The sequence below is a fragment of the Equus caballus genome, chromosome 16 (assembly GCF_041296265.1).
Source record: "Equus caballus isolate H_3958 breed thoroughbred chromosome 16, TB-T2T, whole genome shotgun sequence".
Lineage (NCBI taxonomy): Eukaryota > Metazoa > Chordata > Mammalia > Perissodactyla > Equidae > Equus > Equus caballus.
In genome coordinates this window covers 31,944,851-31,967,303 of record NC_091699.1, presented here as the reverse complement: position 1 = coordinate 31,967,303, position 22,453 = coordinate 31,944,851, and the positions used below count along the sequence as shown (strand labels likewise).

The following is a 22,453-nucleotide window of genomic DNA, read 5'->3' as shown; positions in this document are numbered from 1 at the left end:
CCATCTAACAGGTCTTATATAGTAAATCGCATATAGCTTAGGCATTTAACATATCATCTTGATCACCAGGCATAACACCGTTCCAGAAAAGCTTATCTAGAGTCACCAAATCAGAGTTGCCTCTATCTGGAAGCAAGACCAGAGGAGGAGGAAAGTTTTTGCAACCGCCATTTCTTGGCTATCTCCTGGCCCTGCACCAAAGAAATATGGGCAGCTGCTAAAAAAGGTGTCTATGTGTTTGCCATCAGTTTTCATTAAGCATCAGGATGGAATGAACCCCCACCTGTTGGGCTGCTGGCTCTCTCATGCTTACGTGAGCACTTAACAGAATGATATTTATCAGTTACGTGGCCTCCTGGGCCTGACTCCACAATACTCTGAGCTTAAGATGTAGTGTAGCACACAATGCAATTAATTCAATGTGGAAAAGCTCTGGATTATGTGTTCATTCATTGACTCAACCAATATTTACTGAGCACTTTCTAAGTGCAAGCACTGTTCTGAGTACTAATGTATGTCAGCAAATGAGATCCACAAGGTCGCTGTTTCTGGAACTTGTCTTAGAGTGGGGTTTCTCAACTTTGGCACTATTGACATTTGTGGCTCGATAATTCTTTGCTGTGGGGGCTGTCCTGTGTATTGTAGGATGTTTAGCAGCATCCCTGGCCTCTATTGACTAGATGCCAGTGACACCCCCACCTACTCTGAGACAACCCAATATGTCTCTGGACATTGCCAGATGTCTCTTGGGGAACAAAATCATCACTGGTTGAGAACAACTGCTCTAGAGGTAAGGAGAAGAAAAGAAACTATTAACAATTAAACAAATAAGATTTTTTCAGATAACAATAAGGGCTCTGAGATAGATCAACCAGCAATGGAATTAAGTTCCAAGCTTGTGCAAAACCCACTCCTTACCCAGGTAGCAGGAGAAAGGAGGAAATTGATGGACAGAGCTTATATTGGACCACTGCTCTTGACAAGCGGCTCCCAGTAGAGACTGGAGGGATAACCCTGTTTCTGGACATTAGCATTCAACTGTAAGCTCCTTTCTGCAGGGCAGAAGCTGGAGGAAAGTAAACAAGAAAGGCTGGCCAGGAGATTACCTTTTCTGCAGTTCCAGCATCAACCTGGCAAGCAATTTCGGTCAGCTTTGGCAGACTCTCCCTGGGGAGGGCATTCTCATAAAAGATAATCCTTTGTCAGATTATAGCCTGATCTCACAAGCCTTGTGAAAAAGAAAGGCCAGGTTTCAAAGGAAGAAAGAAAGAAGGAAACAAAACAACTTATTAAGTCTGGAGCCGAAGGCCATCAGGAGACATCAGCCTAGTATCCAGGAGGCACGCCCAGTAGGCTTGGGTTTGTGTCCAGCTTTGCCATGTAACTAAGAGGATGGCCTGAATATCATGGGATCTCTCTAAATCTCAGTTTCTGACTCTGTGAAATGGGACTGACAAGAATCAATCTCATTTAGCTTTGTCTCTTGTATTAATGCAGATTGAAATTAAAATCTACCTCAAAGGTACAGATGAGAATCATATCACCAGTAATACAGTCTATTAATTGGGCACAGATTAGGCGTTAGGGTCTGTGCTAAGTGCCTCATATGCATTGTGAGCTTTATCCTTACCCCACTGCAATGAGTACTATCATTAGGAGAAATGATTTGTAAGCTGTTGAGTGCTACTGTGTTAATTGTAAGTGGCTATTTTAAAGTTGGTTAAATTGTGATTTTTCTCAAGAAAAAAAGCTCTCCTGGATTATTAAGAGGTCAGGCTGTCATATACAAGTTGAAAATCAATGCACGAGCTAAACCCTGGAGAGAACAGGCAACCCAACACCTGGGGATTAATTCCATTTTGACTTCTCAGTGATAATTAACAGACTTACTCAAAACCACTATTTGTAGCTGCCTGTGTGCCCAAAGCTGGCGAAATTCTTGCAAACTCTTGCTCCTTATCCGATTGCGACCAGATGGTGTCTTGGGCCAGCTACTCTTGTTTTTGCCAACAGGAAATGGAAATGGGTATGTGTTGACTGCTTTGTCTATCATGTGCTTTGACATACATTTCTTCCATTGAATTCTCAGAACCACCCTGTGAAGTAGATATTTTTTGCCCTGTTTTACACTGAAGAAGCTGAGACCCCCAAGAGGTTGAGAATAACTTGCCCGAGGTTCCTACTTAGTCAGGGGCTCAAGTTCAGCAAGGACTCACCAAATGGCGAGGGGGAGAAACAGATGCATCTTCATGGAAGCTTATTCACAAAAGAAGCTTCACAAAGCAGGATTCTCTTTATAAATACTCTGCACTTGTCCAATTAGAAGCTCAGATTAGGTACCCACGAGAGACTGCTAAGTGTTTATTTTCAGAAAACCATGCAGGATATTTCTGCTGTTCCTCTTTGCTGAAAACCAGTTGTTAGGCTGTATTTTTAGATGTCATGGTACAGTATCAATGAGTCAACAAAGAAAAGAAAAAATGGGAGGGCACGGATATGATAAACAGGAAAAGTCATAAAGCGTAACCAAGAAAAGCTGAGAGCACAGCCCGTGGGTTGTGGGAGAGTTTAGTTCTTGTCTGCACTTCAGGTTGAGCAGAAATGAAGTTCTCCAGTCGCCTGGTAGAAAATGGAAAGTTTGGCTTCGGTGATTATGCAAGTAGCAGACACCCTGTGGTTTGGAAACTTTTTGCCTTGCCAACTGTCAGTTTTCTGTTTTCCCGTGAAAAACGGCCCGCAGGAAGGAGCAAGAGGACTGCGTCTTTCAAAAACTTAGAAGGAAAGACAAGCGCAGATCGGCTGAAGAGATTTTAAAAATAAACCGCAATACTGGTTATTTAAAGATATTCTAGGTACTCCCCTGTACGGCACGTTCGGAAATCTCGGCTGAGTATAAGCCACCCACAGACCAAACACATGACATTGTCACCCTAGAAACCTAAAAATAAACAAAAATTAATTAGAAAATCTACATCAACTTCACACTGATTTGGGAGGACACACTCGTCATCAGAGTTTTCCTGTTTCAATCTGTCAACCACCCTGTTAGAATGTCTCTGATTTAGGCTCTTCAAAGTCTCTTTGTTCTTTGTGGTCTATGTATAAGTAGAAGCTGAAATAAGTCCTTCTGGAGTTTATAATTCATACAAACAGATTGTATTAGGTCCAGAGTCCTAGTTGGGCGGTGGAAATATCATATTTGGGTAAGGGATTTAGGAAGCATTACCAAATTGTGAAAACAGAAAAGTCAAACACATTTAGGACAACATAGAAAAGTTCTTAACGTTAATGTCCAGGGCTCATCTTACTGCTGCGGAAGAAACATTCTTTTTCGACCTAGAGCCTTCTAATATCTAGTGATGAAACTTCTTCGTCACCTCATGCACGTTGTGTTTTCAAGCAGGATCCAGTCTTTTTTTGAGGCTAACACAGGATTCAAACATTAAAACAAAACAAAACAAAAACTAGAAGGCCACAGGTCAGGGAGACAACAGAAATACGAAAAAGCAGCCAAAAAAGATTTCTGGGCCAGTACCAGAGAAAACAACGAGGAGGAAAGAACCCTTTGAGACAGAGAAAGGTGATGTGGAGCTGTCTCCCAGCAGCTCATGAGAGCCCACTGTCCCTTTTTCAAGCTGGTTGGTAAGCACAACCAATATTAAAAATTAAGTATATGCACTTACAATGAAATAAATTACATTAAAAATGAGGGTAATAAATGCTTAAAACTCATCACTTTTCAATTATTCTTGAGGTTACTTACGTCTATTGAATCTGTGTAGCAGCAATGACATTTAATGGTGTGCTGCTGCTCATCTCTTCCTGACGCAGGGATGTTACATTGATAACGTGAAATAAGGTCAAGGCGAGAGTATTGGCAAATGCTACAAATCGGCCCCCTTTTCCCCAGATTGCTGGCTGTTAAGCCCCTACAAGCACACGACTGAAGAAGTTCCATGAGAGAAGGCAGTCTTGGGGAAAGTGTGATGCTCAGAGCACCGTGTCAGGATGTCTAGGCCGTGGAGAGACCACGTGATAAAGATGAAAGAACAGAGACTTTGGATTCAGACCGAACTGTGTTCAAAGCCCAGCTCACTTAACTTTTCTAGGACTTATTTTTCACATCTTTCAAATGAGACTGATAATACCCATCAAGAGAGTTGTTGTGTTCATGCACGCCTGGCACAGTCTGGCAAACAGAGGCCAACATAAAAGGTGACTGTTATAATTTATTATTATGTTTCAAAAAATGCCCAGCGGCCAAGCCCACTGCTGAGGTTCCCCTGACCTAGGACCGCAGCTCTCATCTCAAATGCTAGCGTCATTCGCCTTTCCTGTTCTTTTGCCACTGGAATGTAAGCTTCATTTACTGGTTTCCCAGCTCCTAAGATAGTGCCTAGGCCATCGTGGGGCTTAATGAACGTGTGGAATGAATGAATTTCTCTTCATTTCCAGCTCCAGCTCCACTTCTGAGTTTGCTGCCCATTTCTCCTGTTAAGGTCTCATTGACCACTGACTCCTTTGTTTCTTAAGTGCCCGATTCCAACCAGCTGTGTTGCTGCTGTCCTTCTGGAATCTATCAAACCACTGGAACTCTTCTCCCGCTAAAGGAGGCCGCTGTGACCTTAAAGCACGAGTGAAAAGCGTTTCCAGCTTTTTCATTCACAGGCAGAATCGAGCACGTGTCATTATGCTCTGTCGGCAAGTTTCTCCCTGCGTCTATTCCTGCTCTGTTCTAATCTCACTTCCGCTCTGCCTCCTCCAGAACGGACGAGTCTTGTGAGAGGAAATCTTACCCAAAACTTGCAGCTGTAGCCAGGGAACCAAATATTTTCCCCTGTGGCCCTGCCTCAGCCTTGTTCCTGACACTTGCTCTTCTGGAGCAGCATTTCTGAAGGGGGCGAGGGGCTGGGTCATTTTTAAAAAAGAGTGGGTGCTTCTGGTAAGAGTGGCCTGGAGGGTGGGTTATGCAAACTTATTGAGAAGTCACTCAATTCCGGAATTCCTAGTGCTTTTTCCATCACACTCGCTTCAGTCAGGGGGATAAATCAGGGCGGAGCTGCCCACTCAGCCACTGGGAGCAGGGCGGTGGTTGGGGGCACCCCCTTGGAAGTCAGATGGCTATGGTGTCTGATCCTGGCTCTGCCCCTAACCAGCTGGCAACTTCAGGCAACCCGCTTCCCCTCTCTGAGTAGCTGCTGCAACACGGGAATAATTTTGCTGAGTGCACTGTAAGCACTCCGTAAGAAGCAGCTACTATTGCCTTTTAAAGTGTAGCACATTGTTTAAGAAGTCTGAGGGTCAAGAGCACAGGCGCTGGAGTCAGACAGACTTGGGTTGAAATCCCAGCTCTGCTCTTTAGCACCCGGGTGACCCTGCGCAGGTTACATTTCTTTCCAGCCTTGGTTTTCTCATCTGCAAATGGGGATAATAATAGCACCCACCTCCCTGGGCTGCGAGGGTGACATGAAATAACACACATAAAAGGCGTAGCAGAGTACACACAATTTTTAATAATATTTATCATACCTCTCAGTAATTAAAACCAAGCAATTGTTTTAGACTCCTTCAGGGTGGATGTTCTTGAAGGCCAAGCGCAGGTGCTGAGCAGGCTCTACTCTGCCCTTGAACTCTACAGAAGAGAAAGGAGCACGTAGCTCTGGCCATGTATAAACTTGGTGTGAATCTTATAATTCCGTCTGAATAATCTCCCCTAGCCTGTCTGGAGTGCTTTCAACTTTCAAACTGCCTTCCCCTCGCTTTCTTCTTTTAAAGGTGACACGTTTTGGCATGCCAGAAGTGTCATCCCCCCATTTTACAGATGAGGCCACTGAGGCCCGGAGAAGGGATGTGACTCCTTTGTGGTCACACAGCTAGACAGAATCAGGACTCCAGAGGTGGAGTTCCTTCTTTCTACTGCCCCAAATAATCTTCTGACCCTTACAAAAGAATTCACCCAAAAGTAAATTTAAAACAGAAAAACAAGAAAACTAAAATACAAGCCAGCTTGTGAATGCAATGCTTCATCTTGTGCATTTTATGGTGGGAAGGCTTCCATGACATTAAATTAGAATGTCACTTAAGTGACCTTCCCACTTTCCCAATCAAGATAGGGCAGAGGCAAATCCTTTGCATCAATGTCCAACATACTCTCTGTGATGACGGAAATGTTCTACAGTGTGTTGGCTGTTGGATGTGGCTGACACTCTAAAGATAATGGAGCTGTGATCAGGTGTGTCAGTCTCCAGGAGAGGTTCCAGAGGAAGAGAAAGAAAATAGGCCGGCTTCACAGATTCTTTAATTATTGGCTCTGTGGCCTTCGACATTGGATTAAGCTTTTTGAGCCCCAGTTTTCTCATTTGTAACGTGGGAGGATAATATGATCCAGAATCCTTAGCATAGATCTCCTCACCTTAAACCACTGGGAGTTTCTTCCCTCTTTTTTTCCCGGTTGTGATAAACATGGAAGAAAATAAAGTAGTGGGACTGAGATTAAGCAATTTTGGAAAATTTTGCTTCTTCCCCCTGCCTGTTGGATGACTTAGGAAGGGCACAGTAATCTGTAGAGCCCAGTAGACTGTGACAGCATCGTTCCTACTAGCTACCTTCACTCAATGACACTCGGGTTTCAGTCATGATTAAGCTGGGGGTCTGAAGTCTGAACACCTGGGTTCAAATCTCAGCTGGACCACTTTATCAACTGTGTGATTAACATCCATTCACGTATTCACAAATATTTCTCAAGTTCTAATTGTGTCTTAGACTTTAGAATAGATTCTGGGTATTTAGCAGTGACCCAAACTAGTCAAGGTGCTCCTCTCTTACAGACTTGCTAGTGAAGGAGACAGCCAACAAACAAGCAAACCAACCACCACACAGGATGATCTCAGATCACACTAAGTCCTATGAAAACAAGAAAACAGAATAATGTGATGCAGGAAAGTTTTTAATTTAGAGTAGTCAGGAAAGGGCTATTTGAGGAAGTGACTTTAATCTGAGAGGGGAATGATGAGGAGTCAACCTTAGGAAGATCTGGGAAAAGAACATTCCAGACAGAGGGCCAACAAGTGCAAAGGCCCAGAGGCAGAAACATGCTTCGTTTGTTTAAGATATGTTGCACAGCTTTCCCCCATTATCACACTCTTAAGGGGCCTCTCCAGACATTTTTTTTCCTAATGCCCTCCTCCTCCATGAAATTTTCATAGCACAGATATATTGTATATCTGTTAGGTAGAGTTGAGCTTGGGAGGGCCACAAACAACTGTAATATCTAAGGGTTTTTTTGCCTCCCAAGAACCAATTTTTATGACCCTTGGGAGTTTACCAAGAAAACGCACATTTTTAAGAAAAAATGCACAGTTTAAGAAAAAATGACAGCAAATGTGGCTGGAGCTTAGTCACCAAAAGGAAAAGTACAGGAGACAAGGTCAGAGAGTTAATGAGGGGCTCATTAGTGGTTCTCGACATGTGGTCCCTGGACCAGCAGCACCAACTGAAGCTTGCTGGAAACACGGAGTGGTGCCCAGCCATCTGTGTTCTGGAAAGCCTTCCAGCTCACTCTGATGCATGCTGAAGTCTGAGAACCACCGGGCTGGATCATTCACGGCACTGGGGGCCACAGGTAAGGAGTATGGGTTTCATTCCAAATGCAGTGGAAGGCCATTGGTGGCTTTTAGGCATGGAGGAGACACGATCTGGGGACATTTGTAAAGGATAACTGGTTACTGTGAGGAGATGACACTGGGAGAGAGGGCGTGGGCAAAACTGGAAGAAAGAGAAACAATCCAGAAGACTTTTGCATTGGTCTTCATCTGTAAAATGGAGATACAAATATGACCAACTTTATAAGACTGTTGTGAGGATTAAATGGGTGAATACACGTAAAGAATTGAGCACAGTGCTTGACACACAGTAAACATCCAATAATTATTAAAACTATTCTGTTTTGCCCCTGCATTCTCTCTTCCGAACTCCTACTGGTTAATATCCAAATATACATCCCTCCACTCCCTTTATTTACCCGTCTATTTATGCCAATGGTACCAATTCAGCTGGTGGGCTGGTAAAATATCTTTGTGGGCTGGTAAATCCCTAACATGTTTACAAGGCTGCTTTTCAGGTCACGTGGAAGGGCCCTAGTGTTTTATTCAGTTTCCTTTCTTTTTCTTTTTCCTATAAGACTTAACTGTTGGCCTAGAAAATGAAACAATGTAAAACTCGACTTTTAGAATCCTTTCTGTCATTAACTTTGGACAGTTTCACATCTGTAAAATAGGATGTGTCATATGCAGGGGGAGACACCGTGTAGGGTTAAGCACGGACTTTGGCATCAGTTAACCCTGGATGCAAGACCTGATTCCCACACCAGCTGGTGGACCTTGAGCAAGTCATTTAACCCCTGTAAATCAGTTTCTTTATCGGAAAAATATGGATAGTAACAGTACCTACCTCATGGAGTTGAGAACGAAGCACAAGAATGCCTGGAAAACCCCCAACACGGTGCCTGCCACCCAGTGTTAGACATGATGGTGACGATTATTATTGAACCTGCCACAGGCACAATGTGGCTACATGAACCGTTATGGAAAATGTAGTTCTACAGGCCTCAGAAAAGGCATAAAACATTTTGGCTTGGGAAAGACATCAATGGGACAGGCTGATGACACAGATAAGCGATCCCAAGCACGCTGCTTTCTCTTTAGTACACAATAGTAAATTGATCTGCAAGAGCCCAGCCAGCTCAGGAGAAGTCCCCTCGTGGTTTTCATTTCACGGGCGTGGGAGGCTCCTGAGAGGGTCTTCTAGACTGAGGGGTTTAGCTTCAGAATTGACCTAATTCAATCAGAAAAAAGCTCCCATCTCTTACACAGCCCACCAAGCCCTGCTGGCCTGCTCCACCCCACCTCTCCTCTAGTCCTGTACTCCCTCTGCCTCCCTCTCAGCACTCCAGCCACACTGGTCCTCTCCTACTTCTTCCTCTCTATGATCTCCTTCCCACCTCAAAGCAGGAGGGGATGTGGAAGGTGCCTGGCTAACCTGATTTATCCTTAAAAACATAGATTCCAAGTCATTTTCTCATAGAAGTCATTGTGTAGAGGTTATGAGTGAAGATTCTGGAGTCAGACTGCCCGGGATTCAAATCCCGGCTAAAATATTTTGCTAGCAGCACAACCAGGGGCAAATGACCTCATCTCTTTGTTACTCTGTTTCCTGATCTGCATAATGGAAATAATACTGGGCTTTGCTCTGAGGTTTAGATGAGTTGATGCACACAGGATGTCTGAAATAGCTTTGGGCTCTGTAACTCTTATTATGAGTGTTATTTGTTCTTTTAGCTCTCTATACTTCTCTCTTGCAGCACTTTTCACAATTCTAATTAAATAACGATATCCTTTGTTATATAATATCTGCCTCCAGGGACCTTGTCTGTCTTCTTAACCACTGTATCCCCAGCCTGTAGGATGTACCTTGCAAAAGCAGCTGCTCCATAAGCATTTATTGAATGAAAAAATAGAGTGGCTTATTCATTGTTTGAAATTTGAGAAAGCAACATAGTCTTCTTTTTTCATACAAAATATTTTTAAAAGAAGGCAAAAGGGGTAATGCAAAGCAAGGTTCGCGGCCCATTGGACCTCAGTTCTTGTTCTAATAAAGAGGGGTGCTTGCTCCTGGAGGTGGGTTCTTGAGGACGTGCATGGTTACCACAAACAACCTTCTATTGTTCCAAACCAAATCAAGTGGCTACTGTGAAAGCTCTGCAGATTGTCAGGTAAATCCCCAAAGCCAAGTGACTGTTCTAATGGTGAACAGAGCAATTACTTTCAGGTCCTGCTAGAGTGACCTTCCTCTCAATTCAACACAAGGCCAAGTACCAGGAGGGAACCTGCCTCCTCCATACCCTTGTTGATGCTAAAGGTATGACTCCTGCTCCCAGAGGAGCAGTCCAAGTAGCTGCAGAGCAGGAGCAGCAGGACTTGCTCTCAGATTCTAAACACCTTCTATGGAGCCCATGTCAATTCCGGGACACCCCACTTCTAGAGGGTTAAAATGAGGTTAGGAGCTAAAGAGTTCCAGAAAAACTCACTTCTTGGGCATCACACACAGAGACCAACTAGTTTCTCATCATTTCTCTGAAAGACACACACAGTGCATTCCAGTCCTTCAGCTGGAATACACAGACCTCTCTCCCAGGTCTAGTGAAGAGGTTTGAGGGGTTTGGAACTCCCTCTCCTCTCCAAGTACAGGCAAAATGTGTTGGTAAGAATCTTCCAGGAAGACTTTCTGTAACTTTCATCGGATTTGCACTGGGTCCATGTCCTTAAAATGGTTTAGAACCAGGTGCTTAAAAAGATGAACACTTGACCTCAAGTTCAAGACTGAAGTCTGCAACGGACATCCTGAAATCACTTATTTGTGAACTCGTGCCCAGTGAAATCCAGACAAACATCGGCAGGCTCAAGGGATCTCACGTGTCCAAAATGACAGAAGGCTGATGGATAGCCTGACAATGGCAAGACGTGGAGAGATCCAAAAGTGGTGTAATGAGGAACTGGCTCATATTTATCCTATCGTGACTACGGAGGGCCCTGAAAAAAATTACCCACTCATTACTTTGTACACTCAATCTTTTGGTGGTGTCTACATATCTTCGTGACACCATTGTCTTTATTTGCTGTACTTGAAATAGATGTATAATAATATTATTATTAAATAATATTAGCTGACTTTATCAGGTACGTCTTCAGTGCCAGAGGTTAGTTTAACCTTATAAGGTAATTCTCATTATCCCCATCAGAAGGCCAGAGAGATCACTCAGTTTATTAGTGGCAAAGCAGGATTTACATGAGACATTTACTTGAAACATTGCACTCTTGCATTTTCTCTCTCTCCCTGTTTCAGTGGATAGAGCCTATCAAAACAGAACTTTACCTGTAGCCCCCCAACTGCTTCAGGGTGTCGCTGGTTGTTGTAGTTGACATTGTTCGATATCTACTTAAATACACTCTGTCAGTTTAATCTTTGACTTCAAAATCATATTAATTAAATTCCACTACTCACAGCCCTTTCATGCTAACAGCTTTTACACTCCTCAAGAGTCAGTTGCAAATGAACTAAAAGTCAAGCTTGTAAGAGTTACAGAGTCACTGGAGAGCTCCCACTGGTCGGAGCTTCGTAAATGTAGTGGTTGCATCTCATTCACTTTTGTAGACCCAAGCCCGGTATGTTGCTGGTGCAGTACACACCCAGGAAACACGTGATAACTTTTAAAAAATTTGGAATCCAAGAAGCAGTGTCAAATTTCAATACAAGAGTTGTATCTATTACCCACAGGTTCTGATTTCTTCCTGGATAGCATCCCTGTGTCTGATTCCAGTTAGCGGTTTCAGTAATTTCTCCATTTTCAACTTTGCCTTACTCAGTTTGTTCCTATCCATACACTGCCATTGGCTCTGCAGGCATCTGGGTCATTGTAGTCCATACCCTGAATTCCTTTCTAGGTGAAAAGGAAAATATCAGGGGGAAGGAAAAAAGAGGGAGAAAATGAAGGAAAGAGGAAGGGAAAAGAGGAATGAAAAGAGGGGGGAGACGAAGGTAAGCAGAGAGACAGATAAAGCTGCAATTTATCTAGGTAACAGGGAAGTGACTACAAATAGTGCATTTCAAAGCTGAAAAGGAGCCTCAGCATTAGTCTGACTTCTTCACCCACAAATGTGGATTCGGAGTCCCGGAGAGGAAAACTCAGCTCCTCAAGGCCATAGAGGTTGTCAGCCCTGGAATCCAGTTCTCTCTCTGACTACTATGCTTTTCAGCTATGTTAACACTGCCCTACGTATAAAGATTCTCTCTTATGGATGTTCAGCTTCTGGACTAATCCCATTCCTGATTGGAAAACCTGAATATAAACACATCTAATAGAAAGGGTGCTATAAAGTAAAATCTTGAAAGAACAAGTACAAATCTGCTGACGTGTTCATTCTAACAAGGAGAGAAGAAAAGAAAACCAAAAGAGAAAATACACCAAGAGAACAGACGTGAACGTAACTGCACAGACCCATTTGCAAAGATTTCCTTTAAAAAGAAAGCATCTGAAATAAACAGAAAATGTGCCCAATATCTTCCTTTTCTTAGATTGCTTTTATTGGAATAATGAACTGTTTGCCTTACCTTGCCAGATTATATTAACATATGTTAATGCATATTTTACCAGTACTCAGCTTTACCTTTCCAGTTTAGAAAAAGTCTTTTATTTAAACATTTTGTAGTTCTCTGACATTAAGCAAGAAAAAAGTCTTAACTGGAGCTTCATGGAATCCATCTTAAGAGCAAACAAAAATCTGACACTTGAATTAGGATCTTGAGACAGGCCTCTACTAAGAGTTCACTAATATTTTCAAGTTCCTACAATATTTCCAAAGTAATGGGAAAGTGTTTTAGGACATTTTTACCTGGTACTACAGCTTGTCATGACTAGCGACAAGACTTCTGGTTCTTTACTTTGGGGTCTTTCCTGCAGCCGCCCTCCGGTTTCTGCCAGCAGTTGGAAGCAGTGCACAACAAGAAGCAGAACCTCATTTGGGATGCAGCTTTCACATTTCTATTCCAAGATAGAAATGCATGCATGAGGAGAAACTCAAACTGCATGAAACGCAGAGATGCTGGAAATTAGGCAAAGTAATCAGCTGGTTCTAGAAACAGCATAGTGGTGGACAGAGTACAGAATCAGGACTTAGGAGACATGGACTCCAGGCTGGGCCCTGCCCCGAAGGGGACATGAGATCTTAGGAAAATTCCTTCACTTCTCTGGATTTTAATTTTATCAGTAATAGAATGAGGGGACTGGACAAAGTGACTCACAAGGTTTCTTCCAGCTCAAATGTCCCATGGCATGAATATATTTAATAATTCAAATTAACCAATGGTATCTGTCCGCCGGCCATCTCCCTCCCTTCCAGTAGCTACTGAGTACTCTCTCTATGCAGAGGCGCAGTACCTGTCTGCACAAGCCTCCACTCCAGTAGTCACCACTTCCTGTGTACTCCAGACGGAGGACCAAATAAATGGTGCACTGAACACACAGGATATGCTCTAGAGTGGAATTTGGTATGTCTGGGAATATTTTAGATCCTGTGCTAAGAGATGAGGTTTCTGATTCCTAAAGGGCTGCATTACAGGATGGTCTTATTCTAGGGAGGTTCTCTGGCCCGCGTGTTGAGAATAGGGTCATCTCATGTGAGGCCCTGGGTCACCACAACGCTACTCTGAGAATCCAGGTCAAAGGACTGCATTTTGGACAAGATTATATTCCTTTCCACTCTTTCAGATGATTAGATACCTTGAGACAGGACTGATTTAGAGACGACTGATTTATTTCTAAGGCCACACTATTGTGTTATGTTACGGAAGGGGGTACTATCCCAGTCTCTATTGTGATATATTTATTTCCTTGACGTTTCTCTTCTCTACCCAATCCTACCCACTTCCTCCACAGACTTCCTCATATACCCAAGGGCTTTGCAGTCTCCTGGATGAAACAATTTCCTTTGTTTTCTGAAGCCTCCCAGATTTTCCTCCCCTCCTCCATCTCCATCACCTACCCATTGGGGAAAAAAATGGACACACACAGTTGAACTTGATGAGTTTACCATAACCACATTACAAGGGAGGAAAGAAAAAGAAAACTTCCCTTTAATTAGGATGTAGGACTTCCTCTGACAAATCATAAAAGTTTTATTAACTAATTGATAGCCATCCCCAAAAATGGCATTTCCGAGGTCTTTTACCTTGAGCTGCTGAATTCTGATCACATGGCGTCTTCACCATAAACTAGACTGGGGAACAGAATTCAATTTCTCCATTTCTGTCTCGAGGCAAGACAGGGACATACATTAAAAGGTCCTTTCAGAGAAGCTACTAAGGAGTTCTAGGCACCCCCAGGATCTTGCTGTCAAGTGCTCACAAAAACAGAGAAGTTTCCAAACACGCTGTGCTGAGATGATTAACAATTGCAAATCTAAAAGCCTTTTCATGCTGCTTACTGACTAAGTGCCTGCCCTTGCGCTGTCTTTTCCACACCCGTAAAGGAGCTAGAGTCTTCAAAATTAAAAAAGAAGAAAGAAAGAAAAGGAAAAGAACGGTAGTGGGGTGGGGGAGGGCAGAGAGCTGGAATTATACACGTCAACAACAACTGCCAAAGTTCCAAAGTAAAAACAAGAAATCAGTCTTTTCGGACCTTTAAGGGAGCAGAGGTAGCATTTAAAACAATGACAGGAAAACCCTCCAAAAGACGGGCATTAAGGACCATTTTCACTTTGGTATCAAACAGGAGCATAGCCAACTCTGTTTTGGAAAAAGTAAATCTTTGACAAGAGCGAAGATAAATATTTCTTGTAGTTTCCTTTTCTGAAAGATGGGTCCTGGAATATTAGTACTTAGATTAGTCCATTCCAGTACAATATTAAAATCTGCCCAGGATTTTGCTAAGAAATGCCAGTAAGAGCACTGTTCCACTATCTGTAGTCAGAAGATTATAAGAGAAATTGTTCTTACCTCCGAACCATGATCTTGGCTCATTTAAGGGACTGGAGAGAACGTGCAGGACAAAGGACACATGTATTAAGCACTTGTGATGTGTGTGTGTTTTCTCCAAATACAAGCTGGTGGAAGTAGGGACCTAAAAACCCCGCCGCCTTCCGCTGCCATATAATCACAAGGAAATGACCTTACCATTTGTTGCTTTGATTAGAAACAAAAGCCTTTCGACATGAGTCAGGAGAGCAATGGGGAAAAAAAAACACAACAACCACCAAAAACTTCTGCTCTTTCTTTTGGCCACCTAAAGTCTCTCTTCAAGACCTGTTTCAAACACATGACGAAATGTTTCCTGTTTTGTAAACCTCATTGATAATGCATGATCTAAATTAGATAAGTATTCAGAGACAGGCTTTGCCCTCCAAGAATCCCAACTTCAATTTCGCTCTTCAGTCTGTACATATTCTCAGGGAATTTCATGAACACAAATAGAAAAAACACTGAACTCAACTGTGAAGCTCACAGCCATCTCATGTCAACAGATTTTACGCTCAGAAAGAACCTCAGAATTTCATGGGATAAACAGTAATATCAATCAGCATCAGTGTTGCTAGCCACAAACAAAAAACCTTGTCAGGAAGATTGTGGTCTCAAAAAAAGATTTAGTTCATCATTTGCATTTAACAAAATCATTACTATTGAAATTACTCAATGGATAGGGAATAATCAAAACATGTTATACTTCAAGGTGAAGCAGAGAGAAAAATATACAGAATACAGGAAAAATAATAAATCCACTTATTTTTAGAATGCCTAAGAGCTTGTGACATGGCACCATGCTTCTCCCACTTGAAGAAAAGAACCTTCTGGAATTTTGCGCAAGTATATGGTATGGCTAAGAACATGAGTTCTAGAGTCAGACAAACCTGGTGTTTTGTAGCTGTATGTCCTTGGTAAAATTACTTGACCTCTCTGAGAATCCATTCCCTCCTTAGTATAATGGTGATAAAAATCCCTATCTCATAAGGAGTATTGGAGGAGCTAAATGAGAGAAGGCATGCAAAGCACAAAGAACTGGCCTGACAGATAGGCATATAGCACATGTATTTAAATAAAGAATGAGGTGCCCTCCTCCACCCCCGCAAAAGTTATCCCTCAGAAATGAGGGAGCAGCTTTATCTTCGAGTCCTTTCAAAGACTCTCAATTACTTTGAACTACAATGCATTGCCTGGGGAAGACACGATAGCCCGAAACAAGCTCAATCAATGCCAAGTGTGGACGCTTATACAGTTCCTCTGAGGAAATCAGTAGAAAAGGTGGCCAAGAATTGAATATAGATTTGGCAATTGTTGTGGGCATGTGACCTCACAATCGGAGGGGGTGGATGTTAGAAGAAACAAGTTACTTTAAACATCACTTTAAAAGACCATGCAGGAGGTGCTTATGCTGGGAGACCACGTATGTACACCTACAGGATGAATGGAACGAGGGAAAAAAATGTCACGTGGTAATATTCCCAGTCAAGTAGCATCTATGGAGATTCAAAAAGTGCTGTAGCTCAAACAGCTTAGGCAGAAGTGAAGATGCTGTGCTTGGGAGAGCTCCGAGGATGACTCCAAGAGGGACTTTTATTTCAGGGCCAACACACAGATGCATGTCAAGAGGCTGAAAAAACCTACTTCCGAAAGAGGGAGAGCGCAAGACAGCAATCACCCACACTATTAAACTCGAGAACAAATCATCTTAAAACATCAGAAGTAAATATTCCACTATTGCATCTACATTCCTAAATTGGAATGGCCCAAAACATTTGTTTCAAGTCTTCTTGGGAAAATGCACAATTACTTTACATGTGGGAGAACCTTCTATCTGGCTATATATAGCAGTAAAAACTCAATAAATGATGACTTTTCTCACTGGGTTGGACGGTCTACTGAGAGAACTAGCGTGATATTTCCGATTGTATGGTAAAAATTTTTTCACTGTTCAAGGACAATTAGAATTTTGATAGGCAGTTTCAGAATCGAGGCAACAGGATGGGCTTAAACCAGGAAACCAGGCCTCCTGAAGGGCCAGGTGAAGGCTGGCAGACCAAATACAGGAGTGGGGTAAGGTCAGGTTGTGGCTGCGGGAGAACGCAGGAGGATTAAAACTAGGAGACTACCAGAATAAGCGTCTGTTGTTTTTGCCTGTCCAGGGTCTGTTTCACCTTTTTGTAATCACAGACCCCTGCTTTTCTATGAGGGCACCATCCAAATGATTCGGGAGAGGCTGACCTCACGCCCCCATATGATGCGATGAAAGTGTGATTCAGGAATAACCAATAAAAACACTCTCCCCTCCTACTTCCTAGTTATAGGCAAGAAGTGTGGTTGTTTTGATTTGTTCTGGAGTTATAAAGCTGCTGGGAGGAGAGTCTGGGCTACCAGGGTGCCTCATGCCAGACAGAAAGGTTAGAGAGAGATAGTCTCCAATGCCCATCTGAATTTGGATGCTGCTAAACCTGAAGCCATTCCCTGGACTTTTCAGTTATTGAGTCTATTATTTCTCCTTCTGCTTAAGCCAGTTTTAAAGATTTCGATTTTTCCTTTTTCTCCCCAAAGCTCCCCAGTACATAGTTGTCTATATATATATATATATATATATATATATATATATATATTTTTTTTTTTTTAGTTGTGGGTCCTTCTAGTTGTGGCATGTGGGACGCTGCCTCAGCATGGCTTGATGAGTGGTGCTGTGTCCATGCCCAGGATCCAAACTGGTGAAACCCTGCACCGCTGAAGCAGAGTGTGCAAACTTAACCACTTGGCCATGGGGCAGGCCCCTAAGCCAGTTTTAATTTTTAAAAAAAGTCATTCGCAAACAAAAAGGTCCTATCTACTATGTCAGTTCATGGGAGAAAGGAGAGCTGGCATCAGATACCCTTCACCAGCTGACCAACACTGTGCACCAACTTGGGTGCTTATCAACACAGAATTGGGGAGCTTGGTGGGCTCCGTGTGAAAAGTCACATGGATGCTAAGTGCCAGAGATTCAGTCTTGGGGAAATAGATAGTTTCTGCAAGTCTAGCATACCAGACAGGAGTTTTGTGGTCAGTGAATCGGTTAGAAAGTGGTCCTAGGTAGGAAGTCGTCCTAGAGAGTTGGCACTCAAAGGCTTGCACAGGAGTAGCAGCAAAGCTCAGTCTACATCCAACCAGAAGCAACTGCTCTGCCAAGTGGCTCCTGCCAGGCAGTCAGAGCCAGGGCAGCATCTAACCCAGGTGATACCAACCCTGATATCAGTTTTCCTCCATTAAACCCAGCATATATGGGGTTAAAACAAAAACACTCATTCCCTGCTTACTCCCTGGCTTCCTGGCTCCAGAATCCACTATCATCCATGGAGACAGACACTGCCAAGGACAAGCACCTGGATTCATTATCTCCTCCCCACCAAGAGATACAGGCTGGTGGGAAAGCTGCTGACCAGCAAGGTCACAGGCTCCCTCCTCTCTGCAAGTGTCTCAAGGCCAAAGACAGGCTGGTGGGAAAGCTCTGACCAGCAAGGCCATATGCACCCCCTCCCCTACCTAAAACCCCAAATAAAAACCCTTCCTTTTAGCTTTTTGAGGAGTTTGGGATTTCAGCATTAGCTGCCCTCTCTCCTTGCTCTGCACTGTGCAATATTAAAATTCCTACTTTCTTCCACTACACCCGGTGTCAGAGATTGGCTTGCTGCGCAATGGGTGAGCGAACTCACTTCAGGTTCGATATCACGGGGTCCAGAAATAAAGACTTAGAGAGCCCAGTTAAGGAGTCCCACTGAAAATGAAACTACAGGCATATCTTGTTTTATTGACCTTCGCTTTATTGTGCTTCACAGATATTGTTTCTTACCAGACCCTCCACCAGGAAAAAGATTATGACTCACTGAAGGCCCAGATGACGCTTACCAATTTTTTGGGCAATAAAGTATTTTTTAATTAAGGTACATACATATTTTTTTAGACATAATGCAGTGTAGTGTATACAGCATAGTGTAAACATAACTTTTATCTGCACTGGGAAACCAAAAAAAAAAAAATTTGTGTGGCTGGCTTTATTGCGATATTCACTTTATTGCAATGGTCTGGAACCAAACCGGCAATATCTCTGGGGTATGCCTGTATATGCTGGAATGGGTCCCAATGAAATATGAGCATCTGTGAAATTATGCCTATAAAATACAAATTGTGCCACAATTGGTTGATCGCCTAACTGGTGAGCCTGGACAAGTGTATTGGTGTCTCCCCTGGAAGCGAGACAAGGGAACTATGTCCACCAATTTAGGGAAAAATATGTGGAAGTGTAGTCTTGATTTTTAAAGGTATCGAGAGTCTCAGGAATCTTTACAAGAAGCTTTGCATTTATCACAAAACTATCACTTTCATCACAGCACACTTCATATACCAAATGAACGCCAGACACATCATAAAATCCCAAGTCAGGCAACGGACTGCAGTTTTCCAAAACTGACGGCTGAGCACAGCTCTGAAGCATTCGTCATAAACTAAGAGGATGAACTTTAAGGCTGGTTCATCTCCTCCTAAATTTAGTGAGGTTTGCACTAAAGAAAGGAATATTTCCTTCACAATTCCTCATCCTTTCTAATTCCACCTGTAGAACCAATTCAGCTAAGTTCAAACATTCATTGAGCATCACATACGAGCAGGGCCCTCCAAAGGAAGTCAAAGATGAAAAGGCTATGTATGGTCCTGACCCTCCAGGATTTACAGCCTAGACTTGCTGTTTCCCAAGGAGAGCAGAGTGATCATCTTAATTTTCCACCTCACAGGCAACCCTGCAGTTGAGGAATTATGCATCCCTTTCACACACATGCATGCTGGTTTCTGTTCTTAATCTTTTATCAGTCCGTATGTCAGAGCTCCTATGGTACCTGACGCTTTTTCTCAGATTTGCATTTATTTCAGTAACTATGTTTTGGGTGTCCAGTAGGTGCGAGGCCTAATAATAATGGGTGTGCGACCTGTGTAGCCAATAGGATCCTTTGCTCAGAAGGGTCCCACACTTGGGTTAATGCTTTACTGTCTTAGAATTCTTTTTTTTTTCTTTTTTTGCTGAGGAAGATTCTCCCTGAACTAACATCTGTGCCAATCTTCCTCTATTTTGTATGTGGGCTGCCACACAGCCTGGCCATCAACAAACGGTGTAGGTCTGCACCTGGGAACTGAACCCAGGCCACCAAAGTGGAGGATGCTGAACTTAACCACTAGGTCACAGGCTGGCCTCTTAGAATTCTTAATACTGTTTTTTTTTTTTTTTGAGGAAGATTAGCCCTGAGCTAACATCTGTGCCCACCATCCTCTAGTTTATATGTGGGATGCCTGCCACAGCATGGCTTGATGAGCAGTGCATAGGTTCATACCCAGGATCTGAACCGGTGACCTGGGCCGCCAAAGCAGAGCACGCGAACTTAACTGCTGCACCACTAGCCCAGCCCCAGAATTCTTAATACTTTTTACACATTTTACAAATTTTCACTTTGCAGTGGGCCCTGCAAATTATGTAGCTGGTTCTGCTGGGTATTGGGATGGGTGGTGGGGACACAGTGAGAAAAAGGAAAGACATCTAGAGGGGGACAAGAAATAAAAATAAATAAATTAATAAGTAAGGTAATTTTAGATAAGGGTAAGACCTATGAAGAAAATAAAGCAGGAGGACATGATAAAGAGGGATGAAGGGCTCTGGGAGGTGAGAGTGAGCTTCTGGGCTAGGACTGGAGGTCAAGAAGGTGCCAGCCGTGTGATAGCTGGGAGTTGAGTTCAGGACCATTTCCGCCCGGATCAGGGCTATAATATGTGGCACATGGAAATATCTCAGCTAATATTTTGAATGAATAGAACTTCTGTTTCAAAAGGAAGAGCATCAAATACAGAAAACTAATTCATAATTTACTAGACTGGGACGGCCTAGCTGACCGATAAGGAACATTTGACGTTTACTTAAGGTCTCTTTCAGGATCACATGTTTTAGCAGTTAGAAGGCATACACCATGTCCAGAAAAAACAACCCCGATGGAAAAGTCCATTAGTCATGTTCCCCTCCAGGCAGAAAAAGAGGGAAGCTTCTTGCTCTAGACGGATTCTCTCGCTTTCTTAACCAGAAATGGAAAAACAAAGGTGAAAAAGAGTTAGGGCGACAGGCAGGCATGGTGGGGGCTTTCCTTTCCATCTGTTTCACAGGATGAATGTCATGACTTTTGATTTGGTTTTGCCATAAGGCACGTGCGGTTTTTCAGGTAATGGACATAAACTTTGTAAAATCTCATCTCATCTGTGTGTTTGGAAAAATGAACAGAAAAAGGTCCTTTGAGGTTCAGAAGTCATCAAAAATGCTCCAACATTCATTGCAAAGTGCCCATATTCATTCTATTTTCTGATTTTAAATGCCACATGCAATAAAATAATAGTCAAGAACCCACATCTATTGAGTGCTGACTAGTACCAGGTACTATGCCCCACACTTTACACAGATTATCTTCTTTTACCCTGACAACAACCCTATGAAGTGGAACTGGTTCATCTCCATTTTACAAATGAGAAACTGAGGCTCAGAGGATCTGGTAACAGAAGTCCCCCCAGTTGGGGGTAGAAGAACAGGATTTGAACCTGGGGCCCACATTCTTAAACACAGCCTTTCCACTTGGCTGCTGCAGACAATGAGAATGCATCCAGGGGTTAACATTCAGGCATGCTCTTAGATTTCCTTCCTGTATTTCTGCAGAATATGGTTTTTTGTTTTGTTCTGTTTTCCCCTTTCTCTCTCCCTTTGTATTCCTTTAAAAACAAAACAAAACGAATGTTTTTTATGGTGGAAAATTTGAAGCACTCACAAAAAGTGACAGGCTGGTGTAATGAACCCCCAGGTGTCCATCACCCAGATTCAACACTTATCAACACATGGCTAATTTTGTTTCATCAATATTCTCACTCACTTTCTGTCCTTCTGCATGTATTATTTTGAAGCCAATTCAAGACTTCAAATAACTTCATCTGTAAATATTTCAATATAAATGATAAGGACTCTTTTTAAAAACATAACCACAATTACCTAAAAAAAGTAACAATAATTCCTTAATATCATCAGATATCAGTTAGGGTTCAAATTTCCAGTGGTCTTAGTAATGTATTTTTTTTTCAAGTTTGTTTGAATTGAGATCCAATTTTGCAATTTGTCAACATTTCCCTTGGGTCTCTGTTACTCTACAGGCTCCCCTTCCATCCATCTCACTCTCTCTTTTTTGTCTCCTCTCTCTCTCTTACTGCAATTTATTTGTTGAAGAAAATGGGCTGTTTATCCTGTAGATTCTCCTACCATCTGAGCTTTGCTGATTACATCTCTGTGGTGTCATTTACCATATTCCTCTGTCCACTGTAGTTCCCTAGGTTGGTTGAGTCTGAAGCCTTAATCAGATTCTGCTTGGATCCTTTTTGGCAAGACCGTCTCATGGGCCATCAACCTGAATCCCGTCATTAGGAGGGCCATCACTTTTGTGATGTTAGCAGCTGTTGACGCTCAATAGCTAGATCACTCAATTAATTAAGGGTTGCAAGATGATGTCTTTCCAATTCTATCGCCCTTTACTTATTAGCTAGAATATTTCCATAGTGAGAAATTTCCCCTCATTTACTAATGGGTGACCAAGTGATACAATTCATACAGAAAAGACAGAGAGAATGCTTGATTCTTTACATTTACTAGTTCTCAAAATAATGAGTTGGCACTTCCAATGGTGGCCAAAATGTATTTTTAAGTATTTATAAACACATGCATTTAAATATATTATAGTGTTTCAATCCATTAAAGTTATTGTCCTTACTACTGTTCAAATTGTCCTATGTTAGCCAGTGGGAGGTTCTTCAAGTCAGCTTCTGGGTC

At 42.6% G+C, this 22,453-nt stretch overlaps 1 protein-coding gene across 5 annotated transcripts in view; it reads right to left on the bottom strand.

Annotated features, from left to right (window-relative positions):
* Positions 1-22,453, bottom strand: part of FRMD4B (FERM domain containing 4B) — a 308,178-nt gene that overhangs the window by 125,798 nt on the left and 159,927 nt on the right. Inside the window, exon 1 of one of the 5 annotated variants that reach the window (XM_023620092.2) lies at positions 14,548-14,673. The exons of the other annotated variants lie outside the window; for them this stretch is intronic. Coding sequence (XP_023475860.2) covers positions 14,548-14,571 — 24 coding nt within the window. The 5' untranslated portion in view covers positions 14,572-14,673. Of the gene's footprint in view, positions 1-14,547; positions 14,674-22,453 lie in introns of those variants that run through there. 5 annotated transcript variants of the gene reach the window in all.